Source organism: Mesitornis unicolor, unplaced genomic scaffold (genome assembly GCF_000695765.1).
Source record: "Mesitornis unicolor isolate BGI_N332 unplaced genomic scaffold, ASM69576v1 scaffold38794, whole genome shotgun sequence".
In the NCBI taxonomy this organism is placed as follows: domain Eukaryota; kingdom Metazoa; phylum Chordata; class Aves; order Mesitornithiformes; family Mesitornithidae; genus Mesitornis; species Mesitornis unicolor.
In genome coordinates, this window is record NW_010182829.1 from 57,265 (window position 1) to 72,254 (window position 14,990).

Below are 14,990 nucleotides of genomic sequence, written 5' to 3' on the forward strand. Positions count from 1 at the left end.
TCAGTGTTTCCGTGACCGCCTAGTGTTGATGCTGGGGAACAAGGCCATGCAAAGACTGATGGAGAAGGGAAAAGGAGTTGGCAGCTCTGTGGGGAAGAGGGAAGATCATTGTTTCTGCAGGACACCAACTTCTCTGTATTTCCTTTCTATGAGAACAAATGCTGAGTTTATCAAAAGCAGTATCATTTCAGTAAGCTGTATTACAAACCCACTGCTTCAGCTCCTAAGAAAAGTAAAGCTCTCACTTTGTAATGACGTTGCAGAAGAGCGGCACGTATGGTTTCAGCTCCTCGGGAAGCGTGTTCAAGCTGGAAACAGCTCTGAAATAAACCACCCCGTTGGTTGGCTGAGCACAATACTGGACAGGAATTTCATCAGCTAGGGATAAAAAAAAAGCAAAGAACAACAAACAGCTTCCTACTATAAACACACAACAGCAATACAATTTCTTACAAGATCTTCCTATTAAGAGGTATTTTCTGTTGGCACTTGAGAGCCACTTCTTGTTTAAACTTTGCACATTGCACTGAATGCTGGACTGAGGGGGTTTTATTCTCTGTCCATAGTTAGGTAACAGATACCTGAACAACTTGAAGAGAATTCTGTTGACAGAGGTCGCATTTTAGAGGTAACATTCAAATAAAGGAATAGTAATTTGTTTCTGAACAAATCAAGTTGTTTTTGTCCCTTATTTTTTGCCTCCATCACCTCAAAATTTGAGGAAGGCAGGTTCCTGCAGTGTACCTTCTCTCTAAGCTAGGGCATTAGAAAATACACATCAGAATTGTCACAAAACCAGATCACTTTCATATCAAAATTATACAGTACCTGACACTTACTGGCAATTTTTTGCAGGAATGTGTCTGTTAGAAACATACTACAGAGCAGTATTACCTGGAAGATTTTGACAGAACTGAAATAAAATTGAGATCTACAATTTCTTGTTTCCTCTCAATCCATGAAGTAGCCACTGGCAAAGCAGGCAGAGAGCTGCACTGAAGTTATGAAGAATGGCAATTATATTTTTTCTGTACATCACATTCTGTAAAAACCAGGTAGGGAGGGAGAGCAGTAAGGAAGCCTCGCTGCACGAGCTGCCAGGAGTGCTGCACCCTGGATAAGTCTTTGGAAAGCAGGGAGATTGCTCAAGAGCAGCAGAGTGTGCCACCCAGAGACTTCTCTGACTGCAGGGCAGGGCAAGCAGTGAGTAAGCAGGTGGCAAGGAGCTCCCATCAGGAGCAGACCTTGGGTAGGGAGGTGGCTGCTTGGCAGCTGAGAACAGCCCCACATCACCCCTCAGAGGCAATGGCAAGCAGCATCTGCAGATCCACTGCAAACTGTCACTGCATAGGTAGTGGTCTATAGGAAAATGACCATAACTATGGACGAACAAAGCAGATGAGTTTTGTAAAGGGCATAAAAGAGAAACAGCTGGGCAAGCAGCTAGATAACAACCCAACAGTGTCACCTTTTCGAGGACAAAACAGTGGTTGCACCCACCTGTGAGTGTTGTCTCCAGCACGGTGAATGGGATTTTGGGCTCGATGTCAGACACTTTTAGAGCTGGCAGACAAGATGTATCCTGAGGTTTGCTTTGAAGAGCAATTAATTCCAAACCTGGTAAGGAAAGCAGAATACCAATTTGTCATTTTCAGCTGTTAGCAAAAGTGCTGTTAAAACCTACTGAGGCAGCACAGATCAAAAAACACAACAGCATGAAGTTTAGCATTTTCTATCAACAGCTCTTTGAAATGTTTTACTGAAACAAATTCTGCAGATTATCACAACAGTGAACAGAACACTGTATCTTCGTAAATTCTCTCTCCAATCCCCCCTTCTCATCCTGTTTACAGTAACATGCAATTTAAACCCTGAAGAAGTGCCATCTGCCAGCCTGTTGTGTCACCCATCACTGCAAACGGCAACCCAGACCTTGCAGGTAAGATGCTCCTTTCTAAGCCACTGCCTCCGGTTCTTCCTCAAGTGCTCTGTCAGTAAATTGATGCACCTAAATTGTTGTGTTTGATTTTACATTTTAGCTTCTTTCATATTCTAGCTGGTCACCTCCAAGTACTCTCCCATTTACCTACGTATGTAGAAAGCGTCATCTCATTTCCTGCTCCTTTATCCCCCACCTAGTACCAAAGATTCAGCGGTTTTTAAGCAGTTACTGAAATAAAAATATGAAAAAGCATGTTAACCTTTTTCAAAGATTTGGGTTTTTTCTTCTTCAGAAAGAGCATTGACTTTTTTTTCCAGCTTCTTTGCTTCCATTTTTGCTTGTTTATCATGGTAGTCTTCATCTGGACTCATTGACAGAGTCAATCTATGTGAATTATCCTGCAGAAATATATCCAAAAACAAAGCACTATGAATTCTAAGGGGAACTTCTTCCTGTTTTGCCTCAGATCATTGCTTCATCAGCAGTAGATAAAAACAGTCTGTGCATATTATCAAAAGTATCACAAAGAGGCAATTCAAACTCTCTATTTCATACAAAAGAGTCTGCTACAGGGGTGGGGAAAAGAGGCATCTTACCACAAGAACAAGCACGAACAACCTTCTGTGAAATTTTAGTACAGTCACAACAGCCCACAGCACTCATGAGCTTAATTAAATCAAGGTTAAACGACTGTACATAACGCTATAGAGAACCACACCACAAGTTTTATCTGGAGAATGTTCTAAGATGGAGAATCTGGTTAAAGGCAGGAGGGTTTCACTAAACATCTCTTTCAACCTGCCCAAGCTTGAGTGCACAGAGATCCCATATGATGCAAAACGTGCATGCCTTATCCTGCTCAGAAATGCTTTACATCAGTCTCGCTGCCAGAGAACTCCATGCATTGTGCAAGTGTCACAACTGCTTTTGAATTTCACTTCGTTTACACCAGACTGTGGAATTTTAATAACGAAATTACTCAAGCAGCTTCCATTTTATATAATACTGGGAAGACTATTCAAAGATAGTGACCTAAAAAATTGACCATTTCAAACAGCAACATCTGTCACTGACAGACACTGCCAATAATTTGGGACAATGTAATCTGTTTTATGAGTTTATTTCCCCGTGCTTATATGGGAAAACTGATTGACTCCAGAGCTGGAGACGGAAACACAACATTATCCAGGCATAGTAAAATGGACGGGATGTACAGCATTCTCTCCCTCGCTCCTAGTTTCCCTGCTTAATTAATCTCCAGACACAATGTATAACAGTTCATAAACTTCTGATATAAAAACGTCCAGCTCTCCCCATTACTTCCTACTGAGCCACGCTTTTGCCTCAGCCTCCTCAGCATAACTGCACAGTAAAGGACACTCAAAAATACTGCAACTACAAAAGCCAAAACCTTAACAGTTCACTACTATGTTCTAGACAATAATAACGCCATTAGGAAAACAGATCTTAATTGATGCCACTGTCTCTGCTTGCCTTTGAGTATACAACAACCAGTACTTACTCACTTAAATCAGTTACCCATCAGTTACCTGTAGTAGATCTGCCCTTCAAAACAACTTGAACAATTAGGGGGAAAAAAAAAAACCCCCGAACAAAACCAAAACCCCACCACCACCAAAAAATCCCCCAAAACCAATCCAAAATACTCTTTTGCACTGCTACCACTGGGTATTTTCTTTCTGGCATTAGGTAATTCAGGGCTTCAGAACTCTTTAATGTTATAATTCTTCACTGTTGTTAATTCTTCAAGAACTCCAGCAGAACATATGGAGAGGAAAAGAAGAAAAAGAGCAGAAAGCAATGAGCACTTCAGACAGCAAGTTCAGTGAACTGCAGAGCACCAGAACAACCTTACTTATAACCAAAGTCTTTTCATGGAAAAAGGGATGTATCTTGCTTTGCCAATACTAAGGAAAACATAACCAGGTCTACAATTCTCTGTTCACATCTGAGCTTCTCGTTAGGAAACACCCACATACTCTTCTACAGCGTCAAACATCAGAATTCAGTAAAACATTAGTATTTTATCAGTGTTCCAGTATGTGTGTTTCCAAATGTCCAATCAGATTATTTTTCCTATGTTTAAAAGTTTTCACTTCAACCATTAAAAATTAACACGCTTCATTCAAAAGCGATGCTGTTCATCTATACCTAAAAATAGACAGTATGGTTTAAAAAGTTAGCCTTTTATTTAATTTTAAATAAAAAAATCTGAGTTAAAAATTAATATTGCTGCTGTTTTTCCATAAGTTTTCCTACCTTAAAATACATTTTAACTTTTTCCTGAAGAAATGTGGGTTTTTCTTTAAGGCACTGCCTGAATCGAGAGACTTTGTCTGCAATCTTGAGAAGCTCCACTGGATCCCCATCTTGATTCCAGCAGGAGGCTATATACTGAATGGAAAAGAATAATTAGGTAAGCAAGACAATCCATTCGCACTTCTGTAACTGTCAGGATCTGTGTTCCAAAACCACCTTATCCCTTATATTTGAATAGCAGACATATAATGAGTAGTTGCAATATATTTGGATGGGGAAAAATTTAAAAAAGCTGAAATCTTCATCCAAATTAAAGAACTATTCCATCATCATCAGTCTCCTGCTTTTTCCATTCTCTCCTCTATTTTTATGATACCAAATGATCTTTTCTTTTGCTCACTTTTCAGGTTTTTTTCTCTCTTTTTTTTTTTTCATAGATGTGTATATACTTATTCTGGAAGTTTATTGTAATATTCTTTCCTCCCTCCCATTTAAAATTAATTTTTCAGTCCAAGAAAGGAAGAAAAAAGAAACAGGAAGTAGAGACAAAGTAGTACATAACTATTACAGTCCACCTATTTATTTTATCAGTTAGATGAAATTATTTATAATAAGGTAACTCAACAATGTAACATAGATGGGACTTTGGAGAAAGAAGATAAATAACAAGAAATATCCACAGGATTTCTTTTGGAAATATTTTTATTCTAGCTTTATGCTCTAGTTTGAGATTATTAAATTTGCTCAAGTCTGTTCCTCAGCGATCTGTACTGGGACCAGTACTGTTCAGTACCACTATTACTGACAGACAGTGGGCTGGACTAGATGATCTTTAAAGGTCCCTTCCAATCCAAACCATTCTACGATTACTTTAGTCACAACTAGGTCCCTTTCAGACCCCTTTCAAGGTCAACATCTAAAACACGACCTTAGGGAAACAAACTGAAATATAACCAAACTCTACCGGAGTCTTAACACCAAATGCTGCACGACTGGTCTTTAAAAGCAAGAATTGTTTAAGAGTTTTCTGTTCTAGTATTAAATCCTAACAGTTGAATCAACTTCAGGACTCAAGAATATTGAAAATTAAAGTACGTGCATAAACATTTCACACACAATTACTCACACAATCTGAAGGCATGTCAGAAAGTACTGGCAATCAAAATGAGGCACATTTTGCCAGATCACGACAGAAAATTAAATATCCACAATTAGTCTGTTTCGCTGTATGGCAATCTGATTTGAAACAGCTTTTGGTTGTGCTCTCCCGTTTACAAGTCTGTTAATCCAGGGCTCTGCTTATTTACCTAACATTGTACGCCAGAGCAATAAACTCATGCTAAAGAAGATACAACACTTGAGAGACAGAAAGCAAAAAAGCTGCAAAGCAACTAAAGTTGATGCAGAGCAGAAAAAAACCAGAGGACACAAGTGGCAGCAGGAGGCCTCCGTTTCCAAACTGACTGCAAATACTGCTGCTAACTTGTTTCAAAATTTAGGACAACTTGCAGACTTCTCAAAGACACCACATTTTGCTGTGGAAAATGTTTTCCATAACAGCTTTAGTATTAAAATTTTAAGTCAAGAATTTAATTAGTATAAATTTTCACTTGTGAATCTTGAAGTTAAATTACAGCAGTACAATGTCAAATTCTACACAAAAATACAGTCCTTCTATTTGACTTTTAAAAATACGCAGGCATCTGGCCAAAATATACAGTTCCAAGAGCCAGCATGGTATGCTTCTCCTACAGAACTAATCAGTGCTACTGCAACCAAAGCTACTTTTCAGGCAAAGATAACAGGCTCACTGCCTGATTAAGTCATACAGTGTGGAGTGCAGTGACTGAAGGCTACTGAAAAGAGGGAAGAGAGATGCACATGAGATGACAAAGGAAAAGTCCTGAAGTGAAAAGCTTTACATATCAAGGGCCTACAAAATGACCCCGTACTTTGTAAGTATGTAGATAGTAGGTTTCTTATCCATCTCTAAACAAGAACACCACACACTGTCACAGATACAAACTTACAGATGTCAGGGCAAGCCCAAAACTTGTAGACTGATGCTTCAGCTGGATTTCAATTTTGTGAAGTAGAGCTTCAATTCTATCTTCCTCAAATCCTTTCCTTTGGGAAGGGGTGATGAGAGAAGGAAATCGTATCTATTAACATGAATCACTTTAAGTGAAGTTATGAAAACTCATTATTACATTGATAAAGGAAGCATTACAACATAACATCTTCCACACTGAACTAAAAGTTGATATGAAATAATCTTATTGTGCTGTGCAATTTAGTGAAACTGCACTAATACCATTAAACTCCTGAAGGTTATGCTGATGAACATACTACAACAGAGGAAGTGGCAGATACAAGTTTTAAGAGTATTGAACACTATTGCTGCTTCTTTGATGCTTTTATTTTAATGGAACTAATTTTAAAGGCATGTTATTACTTATATGTCTGTATTATTATATAACCATATATTATGATATTACTTAAGTGTAAGTGACTGTACAAAAGAACTGTCTTTTTAAAAATTCAGTATTACTCACGCAATAACTTCATCAATGGTTCTCACAATTATCTGCTTCACAGTATCAATGTCTCTTTCAGCAATACCCTGCAGTCCCACACTGAAATAAGCTTCTCTTGTTGAGCCATTGAACCTAGAATAAAGTATCTTCAACTCAGGACAAGTACTAGAAATTAAGCATGAAACCTGCCAGCAAAGGCACAAAAAGGGGAAAAACACCCATCACTTCTACATACACATACAGAGGATTTTAAAAGCTATATAGAAAGAAAAATAATTACCAAAGAGGCAAGAAATGGAACTTAAAAGCATAGTTTGTTCAATTTCAGTCGTAGTAGTGCACTGTTCAGAAAACATACAGCATGTGATATTAGAGAAAAAAAAAGCAGTTACAGAAGAAAAGCTGGTCTTTTCTGTTCACCTTCCCATTCACCTGTGAGTACTTTCAGGTAAAGAAGACTTTAAAGGTAAAAATTTTAGCTGCCTGTAATGCCAAACACATACATTCTACTTAAGCAGGCAAGTGGAATGGTACTTCTAATTTTGTACTTTTAAAGCAGCATTTATAAAGTAAGTGGCAAAGGTGAAGTATTCTGTGTTTGTTGCAATTATTTTCAATGATACTTAATAAAAAAAAAAAAGAAAGATAATTTTGTCCACGCTGTCAGGTAAGACTAACCATAAGGCTCATATTTAGAAAGACAAATTGACACTTGCAGAAATATGACACACCTACCAGTTCGAACCAAAGCCAACAAAGAAAAAGCAACAGGTGCTCATCAACCCTAAATACTCACTATTCCCTGTCTAAAAACCACAGAAGGAATTAAATGGCAGACTCAGGTGTTGAATTCTGGAATACTGATCTCTGGACTCAAACTTACACTTCTAGATTGATTCATCAGCACAGTCACTAAGGCAAATTAACTTCACTGCATGGTTCAATACCATATTAATTGAGTCAACCTAGAAAAAGCTCAGCAGACAAAATATACAAGAAATGAATCACTACTTCAATGTCTAAAGACTTGATTTCTACTGCCACGCCCTGTGATACTGAGACGTCTACAGGGCGCTGGCATACATGACACAGGACTCACAGGAAACGCATGACTTTTACATAGACAGCTCAAGCCAGGCAGAGTACACTGAGGCACTGAAATCACAGATGACTGTATTAAGGTTTCCCACACAAACACTTGAGACAGCCAGTGGAGACAAAGGCATGAATTTTGTCATCCTCAAGACTAAAAATCAGTCAGATGAATCATGCCTCAAGAGTGTTTGTTTCTTTCAGCTGATAATAAAAGCAAACTACAGTAAGCAGCTGAGCCTGCAGTTAGGTGAAGACAATCCACCCACCCTCAGTCTGCAGCACAGAGCGAGCCCAGAGGACTCGCTGCAAAAGCTACAGTTTGAGTAAGCAAGTGTTGGCAAAAATGTCCCCTTGTACAGAGGCGATGGCAAGTTTGTGCACCTGACTGCACAAAACCACTTTTGTGCCAAACCTACCTACTACTAAAACACAGAATTAAAGCAAAAAGCAAAGGTAACACAATACAGAAGAGCTAGCAAACTAAGTAATATTAAATGGCCAAGATGAAAACCCCGAGTAAATTAGGGCAGTAAGGGTATACCACATTTTTATCAACCCATTTTTCTTGTTTACAAGCTTTAAACAGTACAACTTTGTTTTAACTAACATAGCTTCAATTGATCAGGCAAAAAATACATTTGAGAATGCTTTATAGTTCATCAGTATAAACTCTTAAAACATTTAAACATTAAAATAAGATTATTTTGGCATAAACTGTCTGTATAAGAAATTACTTCACTCAACTTAATAGTGGTTTGTAACTTTCCTAATATTGCTTATAGCGATGAAATGTAAATTGCAACACTTACCCAACATCAGGAGAAAAATCTGTACCAACCCCAGACTCAATTAAGGCTTTGTAAAAAGGTGAATTCGGCCCATCAACCAACAGTGAAGACAACAGGCTCAGAGTGAACGTTTCAAAAGTGTCTGTAATACTGAAAAAAGTAAGTTCATGAAAAATATCAAGCTATGATTATGTGACACCCAGCATCAATGAGTTCATTTCAGAAGAATTACTTCTATAAAACAATGTAGAGGGAGCAAGGGAGAAATAATTGTCAGTTATGACCACTGCACCAAACCTTAGAACTAAGAGTTCTGCATCTTTCAGTTATTGTAACTAGCAATAAAGCACGTTTTATTAGGCTGAAAGGGAAGATAAATTTAGTAGGAGGGTCATACAGAAAGGCTTGAACATAGCAGAAAACTGAAAGACAGGAAGCCAGTGTTCCCAAAAGTCTAACACACTGAACAGTTCTGCAAGGTAACAGCTGATCTTCCTTATGTCTATCTGCTAAAAAAAAACCAAAGGAAAAATTTTACTTAGTAATTAAACTTTCATTTACTAAAGGAAGATTTGTCTAGCTTTCCCATGGCACTATTCAACTTAACAATGACAATTATGAAAAGGGACTGGGGGACATAAAATACGACTGCATCTTGCTTTAAGTTCTAAAATGAGCCTCTAATTCAGAATTTCACTTTGATGCACTTACTCTGTCAACAAGTAGCTGATGCTGACAGTTGTCTGCTTGGAAGAATCAGCAGCAAATGAGTCTAAGCCACACGTTACACTGTGTTCTCTCTGTAGAGTATTGCAAATATGTTAGATGCAGACTAATCCCAGAACAAAAGTTACAAATAAAAACATAACTGCTTGCATCTTCATAGCATCTTCCTTCCAAAGGTCTCAAATAATTTTTACAGATATTCTTGACCAAGTTCAATATTCATGACTAAATACACAAACACAGAGTATCTTGAAGAAATATGAGTGGTACCTCAATTTTTACAAGTGAAGACTAGCAAAGAGGATCAAGAAAATCTGGCCATAATTAATACTCTGAGCTGAAATGCCTATGCCTCTGGACAAGCCAGGGAGGAAAAAGGGGAATGGAGAGGGAGAGAATGGAAAAAGTTGTTGTTGACACCAGTGTTTGGAAGTTTAGGTTCCATCAGAGTGCCTATTTCCTGACGCTAAGTACCAGCATCTCTATCAGTAGCACTAAATGCTTTCCATTAATAAATGCTTCACAGTGCTCCAAATGCTGAGGGACTTCAAAAGTGGAAATACGAAAAAAACAATTGCATGCAATTACTACACTACTGAAACTCAAAACTGAAGGCAATTTTTTCCCTGCTGTAGCCAAAACAAAAAATATTTCAGTTCATTTACACAAACACATTTATAAAAAAATCCCAAAAAAACCTCCAGCGGGGTGCGCTACAATGTTAAGCTGTTACATTCAGTTTCTGCAACTCCAAGGTTGGATGTGCATTGTTGCTTTTTATTTGTTTCATTTTAATTTTCTTATTTACTTACAGGCTTTTCCCAAAGTTTCTGTTTCGGGATGTCAGTATTTGATTCAATTCTTTCAAATTTTATCAGTGCTTCCTCATGTATTTGTTTCAAATGTTGCTCCAGTGGAAAATTACCATAAGTGAAAAATCTGCATTTCAAATGAAAGACTAGGATTAAGCATCAAATTTTCCATCAAATTCACAGTAATAGCTTCTATTGTATTCTGAATTTCAAATGTTTTCCAGTGATTCAGTCATATCTAGAATGGAACATGCTTTGTAAGGCCCCTAGGTTAAAGATCCACCAGTTTGCTACATACATAAAACTCAAAAATCTCCTAGTAAAATTCCACATTTTTCTGTATCAGAGGAGAGAGAAAAAAATCTAGAATTCATTTAGTTGCAGCAATATACAGTGTTCCAAGAAAAAAATATTAATAATTGAAGCCAAAATCCCAGTGCTTTAAAGTATCAGAAGACAAAATTCTTATGGTGCTCAAACACCATGTATAAAATACAATGAACTATGTCTCAAGTGATCTATGAAACACGGCTGCGTTCTGCAGGTCAGTCTACCAAGCACATTCCCATACCTACAAGAAACAGTGCTGACTTCCACTGGATTAAGCATGAGCATGAGGTATGTCTCAGGTAAATGTTATTCCCCAAATAAAATCTAAACACAGGTACAATACAGTACTGGAGATGGTGAGAAAAACAAAGGACAGTAAATTCACTATCATGACACAAGCTGGTATTCTGTAAGTGACTGAATCAGCCTAACAGATTGATCACAAAATTGGTACAGAAGAAACGATACTATAGATTTCCCTCCATATCACCTTCAAATTTTTAAGTAAGCTGACTTTTAGGTGAAAGACCTTATTAATACCAACAGAATTAGCATCTGACTCAACCATATACACTATATAGAATCTGAAACAGTAATGTGTGATTCAGGAGCAAATGAAAAGCCATTCACCTGTAACTCCTTTCTGTAACTTTTAATCTGGGTTGACTTCAAGAAGGATAGGAATCCTTAGACTCATCTGTGCTATTTGTATTTTAACTCCCTAACATTACCACCAAATACTCATTAGTGTGTTCTATTTCCCCTCAACCTGTATCAGTTCAAGGTGAAACATCTGTGAACAAAAATACCCAAAACCTTAATCACCAAGCAAGGAGATGGTAATCAGCCATCTCGCTTTCAGCAGCCCCTGCCTCCAATGTACCCTTCACTTCTCTCCCTAGAGCAAATTCCTTGCCTCAGTGCTCCCCTTCAGTGCTGTTTCCATGTTAAAGTAAACACTGTGTTCCTGGTTTTCCCCTCACAAAAATATAAACACACTGCTAACACACTATATAACTCAGTAAATTACTCACAAATTTCAGATACCTGGAATTGCTTGGATGATAGTGCGTAGCATGGAACTGTTTAAGCTGCTCCCATGTAAGATCAGGAATACATAATGGATCTCCACCAGATACTACACCATAAGTGTGATCAGGAAGGATTTTATTCTGCACATGCTGTGCAAATATCCTCTCATTATCTGTCTTAAGACAAAAACACCACATTTCAGTAAAGGTTATCAAAGCACATTTTAAAAATAATAAGTGCTCGTAAGACCTCAGAGCTCTAACTTACACAAGAACTCCTCCTCACACAAGCGTTTTGTTCTGTAGTACCATGTACTTTTATAAAACTAGCTACGTTATCCTATAAATTTAATGAAAATTCTACAATAAAATTAACTAACAAGGTTCTCTTTTATGTAAGCAAACCTTGAACAGGCTAACTTTAAGAATAACCTAATAAAAAATTGCTGACTTTACTTAGGACTTGAATTTCACAAAGGAGGAATGGAATTCTCTGGTGCAATAATGCCACTGATAAACTGCAACTTAAAAGCACTCCACCATCTGCAAGATCTTAAAACACAAATTCACAAAACTTACAAATGCCCCTTTCATTTCATTAAAAACAACTCCTTTGAAGACTAGAGGTGTCTGAGGATCAGTTGGGTTCTCATGCTCTAACCTCCAACCTTCTTGCCTGAAAAATTTATATAACAGAAAGTGTTGAGAGTTTGAAGTTTTTGGTTTTGTTTCATATTGAAATTTTTTTTTTTTTAATTTAATGTTTGCATACATCTCAAGCTGTCCACATCTTACCAGAAATCTAGTTGCCGCAAACATGGAAAGAAAGCCGCATCCAAGTATACTGAGAGGAGATTCTGAAAATCCTTAGGATTTTGTGTTGAAAATGGATACAGTGTGTAATCACTAGCTGGGTATAAATAAACATAAAAAGATCAGGATTTTAGATAGTCTGAGTTGCATCTTGCCTTAATTTATTTTTAATCTCTCCTCTATATAAGTAACTGGAAGAAACTTAATAAAAAATACATCTTTTTCCCAAGGAATACACAGAAGTTTAATGCTGCAACTATTCTGCCATGAAAACTTTGCTTTTGCCAAATATATAACTAAGTAAATGCACTGTTGTATACTAGCAAGATTCAGCTCTACCAGGACTTTAAAACTGCCAAAATTAACATGATCTGTTTTGTTGCATTGCCTTCTTAGTTTTTAATCTCTCACTTAAAACATTCACACTTAATAATAATGGCTCTCCAACGGGAAATTAAGGAGAGCCAACAAACAGCCTTGCTGCAGTAATACCTCATGCATTATAAGTGATAATAGTTACTTCGGGCTCACCTGTGAATGCATTCATGAAAGTGGACAGTGACCTGTTTAACATTTTAAAGAACGGATCTCTGCAGGGATACTTTTGAGAACCGCATAGCACAGTATGCTCGAGGATATGCGGGACCCCAGTGCTGTCCATCGGAGTGGTTCGGAACTGTACACTGCAAGACAGGGAGCACAGAGAGGAACAGTTATTTGTCAGGAGAAGTTCACCCACCTCCTATCTGCAGCTGAGATTTATGAGAACATTATCACTGTCTAGAAACTGACTCAGCATACAGCAGGATGCAGTTCTTGAGCTCTTAAGACTCGAGTGCTCAGCCACCTCTTCTAGAGGGGGTACAACCTCTGAAGCTGGGACAGAAGTTTTCAGCACATAACTAAACACATTTCTTTTTTAACCCATCAGAAAGCTCAGAAAAAAATTTCTTGGAAGGTTATGGTAAAAAGAACTGTTTTAACCCTTGCAACTATAAGGCAATTTATTGGAAAGTCCAGTTTTCGGCTCACCAATACAGAAGAGATGATAAAAAATTTGAAGTACTTTAGTGCAGAGCCACAAAGACAGTCAGAGGCTGGAGCAGATTCCCTGTGAAAACAGGCTGAGGAAATCTGGCTTATTTAGCCTGAGGAAGGAAAGGCATCCAGGAGACCGAAAAGCTGCCTTCCAATACCTACAACAAGGTTATGATGAAGACAGGTTCTTTGCATAGATATGCATGATGGAAAGACAAGAGACAATGTTAATAAATTGAAGCAAGGGAGGTTCCAAATTGATATTAAAGAAAAAAAAACCACACCACCATACAGATAGTCAATCACTGAGAACAGGTTGCCCAGAGAGATTGTAGAATCTCCAGCTTTGGAAATTTTCACCTGGATAAACATCTAGGAGCCTCAACTGAATTAAGTGCTGACCCTGTTTTGAGCAGCAGGTTGAACAACAGGCCTCATGACAGATGTTCCAATCTGAAAAACTCTAAGGAAGTCCGACAGAGGAAGTGTTATTGTCTTTGTTATCACAGAAAAATCCAGTTATGAATCTGGATTACAATTCATAAACCACAAGTTGATGCTGAGATGGAACACGCTATACATATATTAATGTTTTACCTGAATAAATTATTGGAGTCTTCTCTAGCCACATGTAAATATCTGGCTCCTGTACTGTCATGACTAAGCTTCACTGCAGTCAGGAACAGCTCAGGAACAGGTGTCACCTGCATTGGAAGAAAACATCTGTATTACAGTGTGTCTGTCACTAGGTCAAATAAATCATGGATAATACAGCACCGATCAGTTTACTGATCCTCTATGTAATACTGTACTCTATGTACACTATAAAATAAACCCTTTGTTCCTGTGGTTTTGGGTGGAGGGAAGGAAGAAATCTGCAAACAGAAAATAAAGTATAAAAAAAATACACTATAGAACTGTAGTCTTCTGATACAGATATTAAGACCAGAACAATTAGATCAGAAATAAAGAGAAGGCATATATTCAAATGCCAGTACTTAGGGCAGCAAAAGAAATCAAGGAACCCAGTTCTACCATTAGCTCTGGCACTAGCAATCACTTTTTGCAATTTACCTTTACTCTTTGGTTCCACTTCTTTCTTTAAAAAAGTAAAAAGAAATTCTACACGTTATTTCCCTTGCAGGTTATCAACAAAGATATTAAAAGCAGCTTAGAAGACAAAATATTACTTGAATGTACTTCATAAAACACCATACAGTGAAGTTCAGTTATCTGTCAGGACTTTCAAAAGACCACACCAAATGTTTAAGATACACAAACTGCCGGGGTGCGTTATCTACTCCAGAGAGGTTAGCTCCCCATGGGGACAGGTGTTAATGTGACCTAAAGCATTTGGCTGCAGAGATATAACTACAAGAAACTACTGTACCATTTTTTAACCAACCATCCAAAGCACCTACACAAACATCTAGTGTGTAGACTCCTGGCCTCACTTAGATGCTTTCCAACCAAGGGAAACTTTATCTATATAAACAGAGAAAATGCAAGCAAAGGCAATGCTTACCTGTCTGACGGTGAACCCATGGATTTGCTCGCCAACCCTGTACTGCAGCGCTCTCTCATTAGCGGAAACGCTC

The 14,990-nt window shown here is 37.8% G+C and overlaps 1 protein-coding gene across 1 annotated transcript in view; it reads right to left on the bottom strand.

Moving 5' to 3' along the window:
- Positions 1-14,990, bottom strand: part of PITRM1 (pitrilysin metallopeptidase 1) — a 25,890-nt gene that overhangs the window by 10,287 nt on the left and 613 nt on the right. The window contains exons 2-16 of the mRNA XM_010183916.1: positions 14,918-14,987; positions 13,990-14,096; positions 12,886-13,037; positions 12,337-12,451; positions 12,121-12,217; positions 11,558-11,718; positions 10,181-10,307; positions 9,354-9,442; positions 8,664-8,792; positions 6,778-6,891; positions 6,253-6,349; positions 4,223-4,357; positions 2,202-2,340; positions 1,501-1,617; positions 246-378 (exon numbers count right to left, since the gene is read on the bottom strand). Coding sequence (XP_010182218.1) covers positions 246-378; positions 1,501-1,617; positions 2,202-2,340; positions 4,223-4,357; positions 6,253-6,349; positions 6,778-6,891; positions 8,664-8,792; positions 9,354-9,442; positions 10,181-10,307; positions 11,558-11,718; positions 12,121-12,217; positions 12,337-12,451; positions 12,886-13,037; positions 13,990-14,096; positions 14,918-14,987 — 1,782 coding nt within the window. The remainder of the gene's footprint in view (positions 1-245; positions 379-1,500; positions 1,618-2,201; positions 2,341-4,222; positions 4,358-6,252; positions 6,350-6,777; positions 6,892-8,663; positions 8,793-9,353; positions 9,443-10,180; positions 10,308-11,557; positions 11,719-12,120; positions 12,218-12,336; positions 12,452-12,885; positions 13,038-13,989; positions 14,097-14,917; positions 14,988-14,990) is intronic.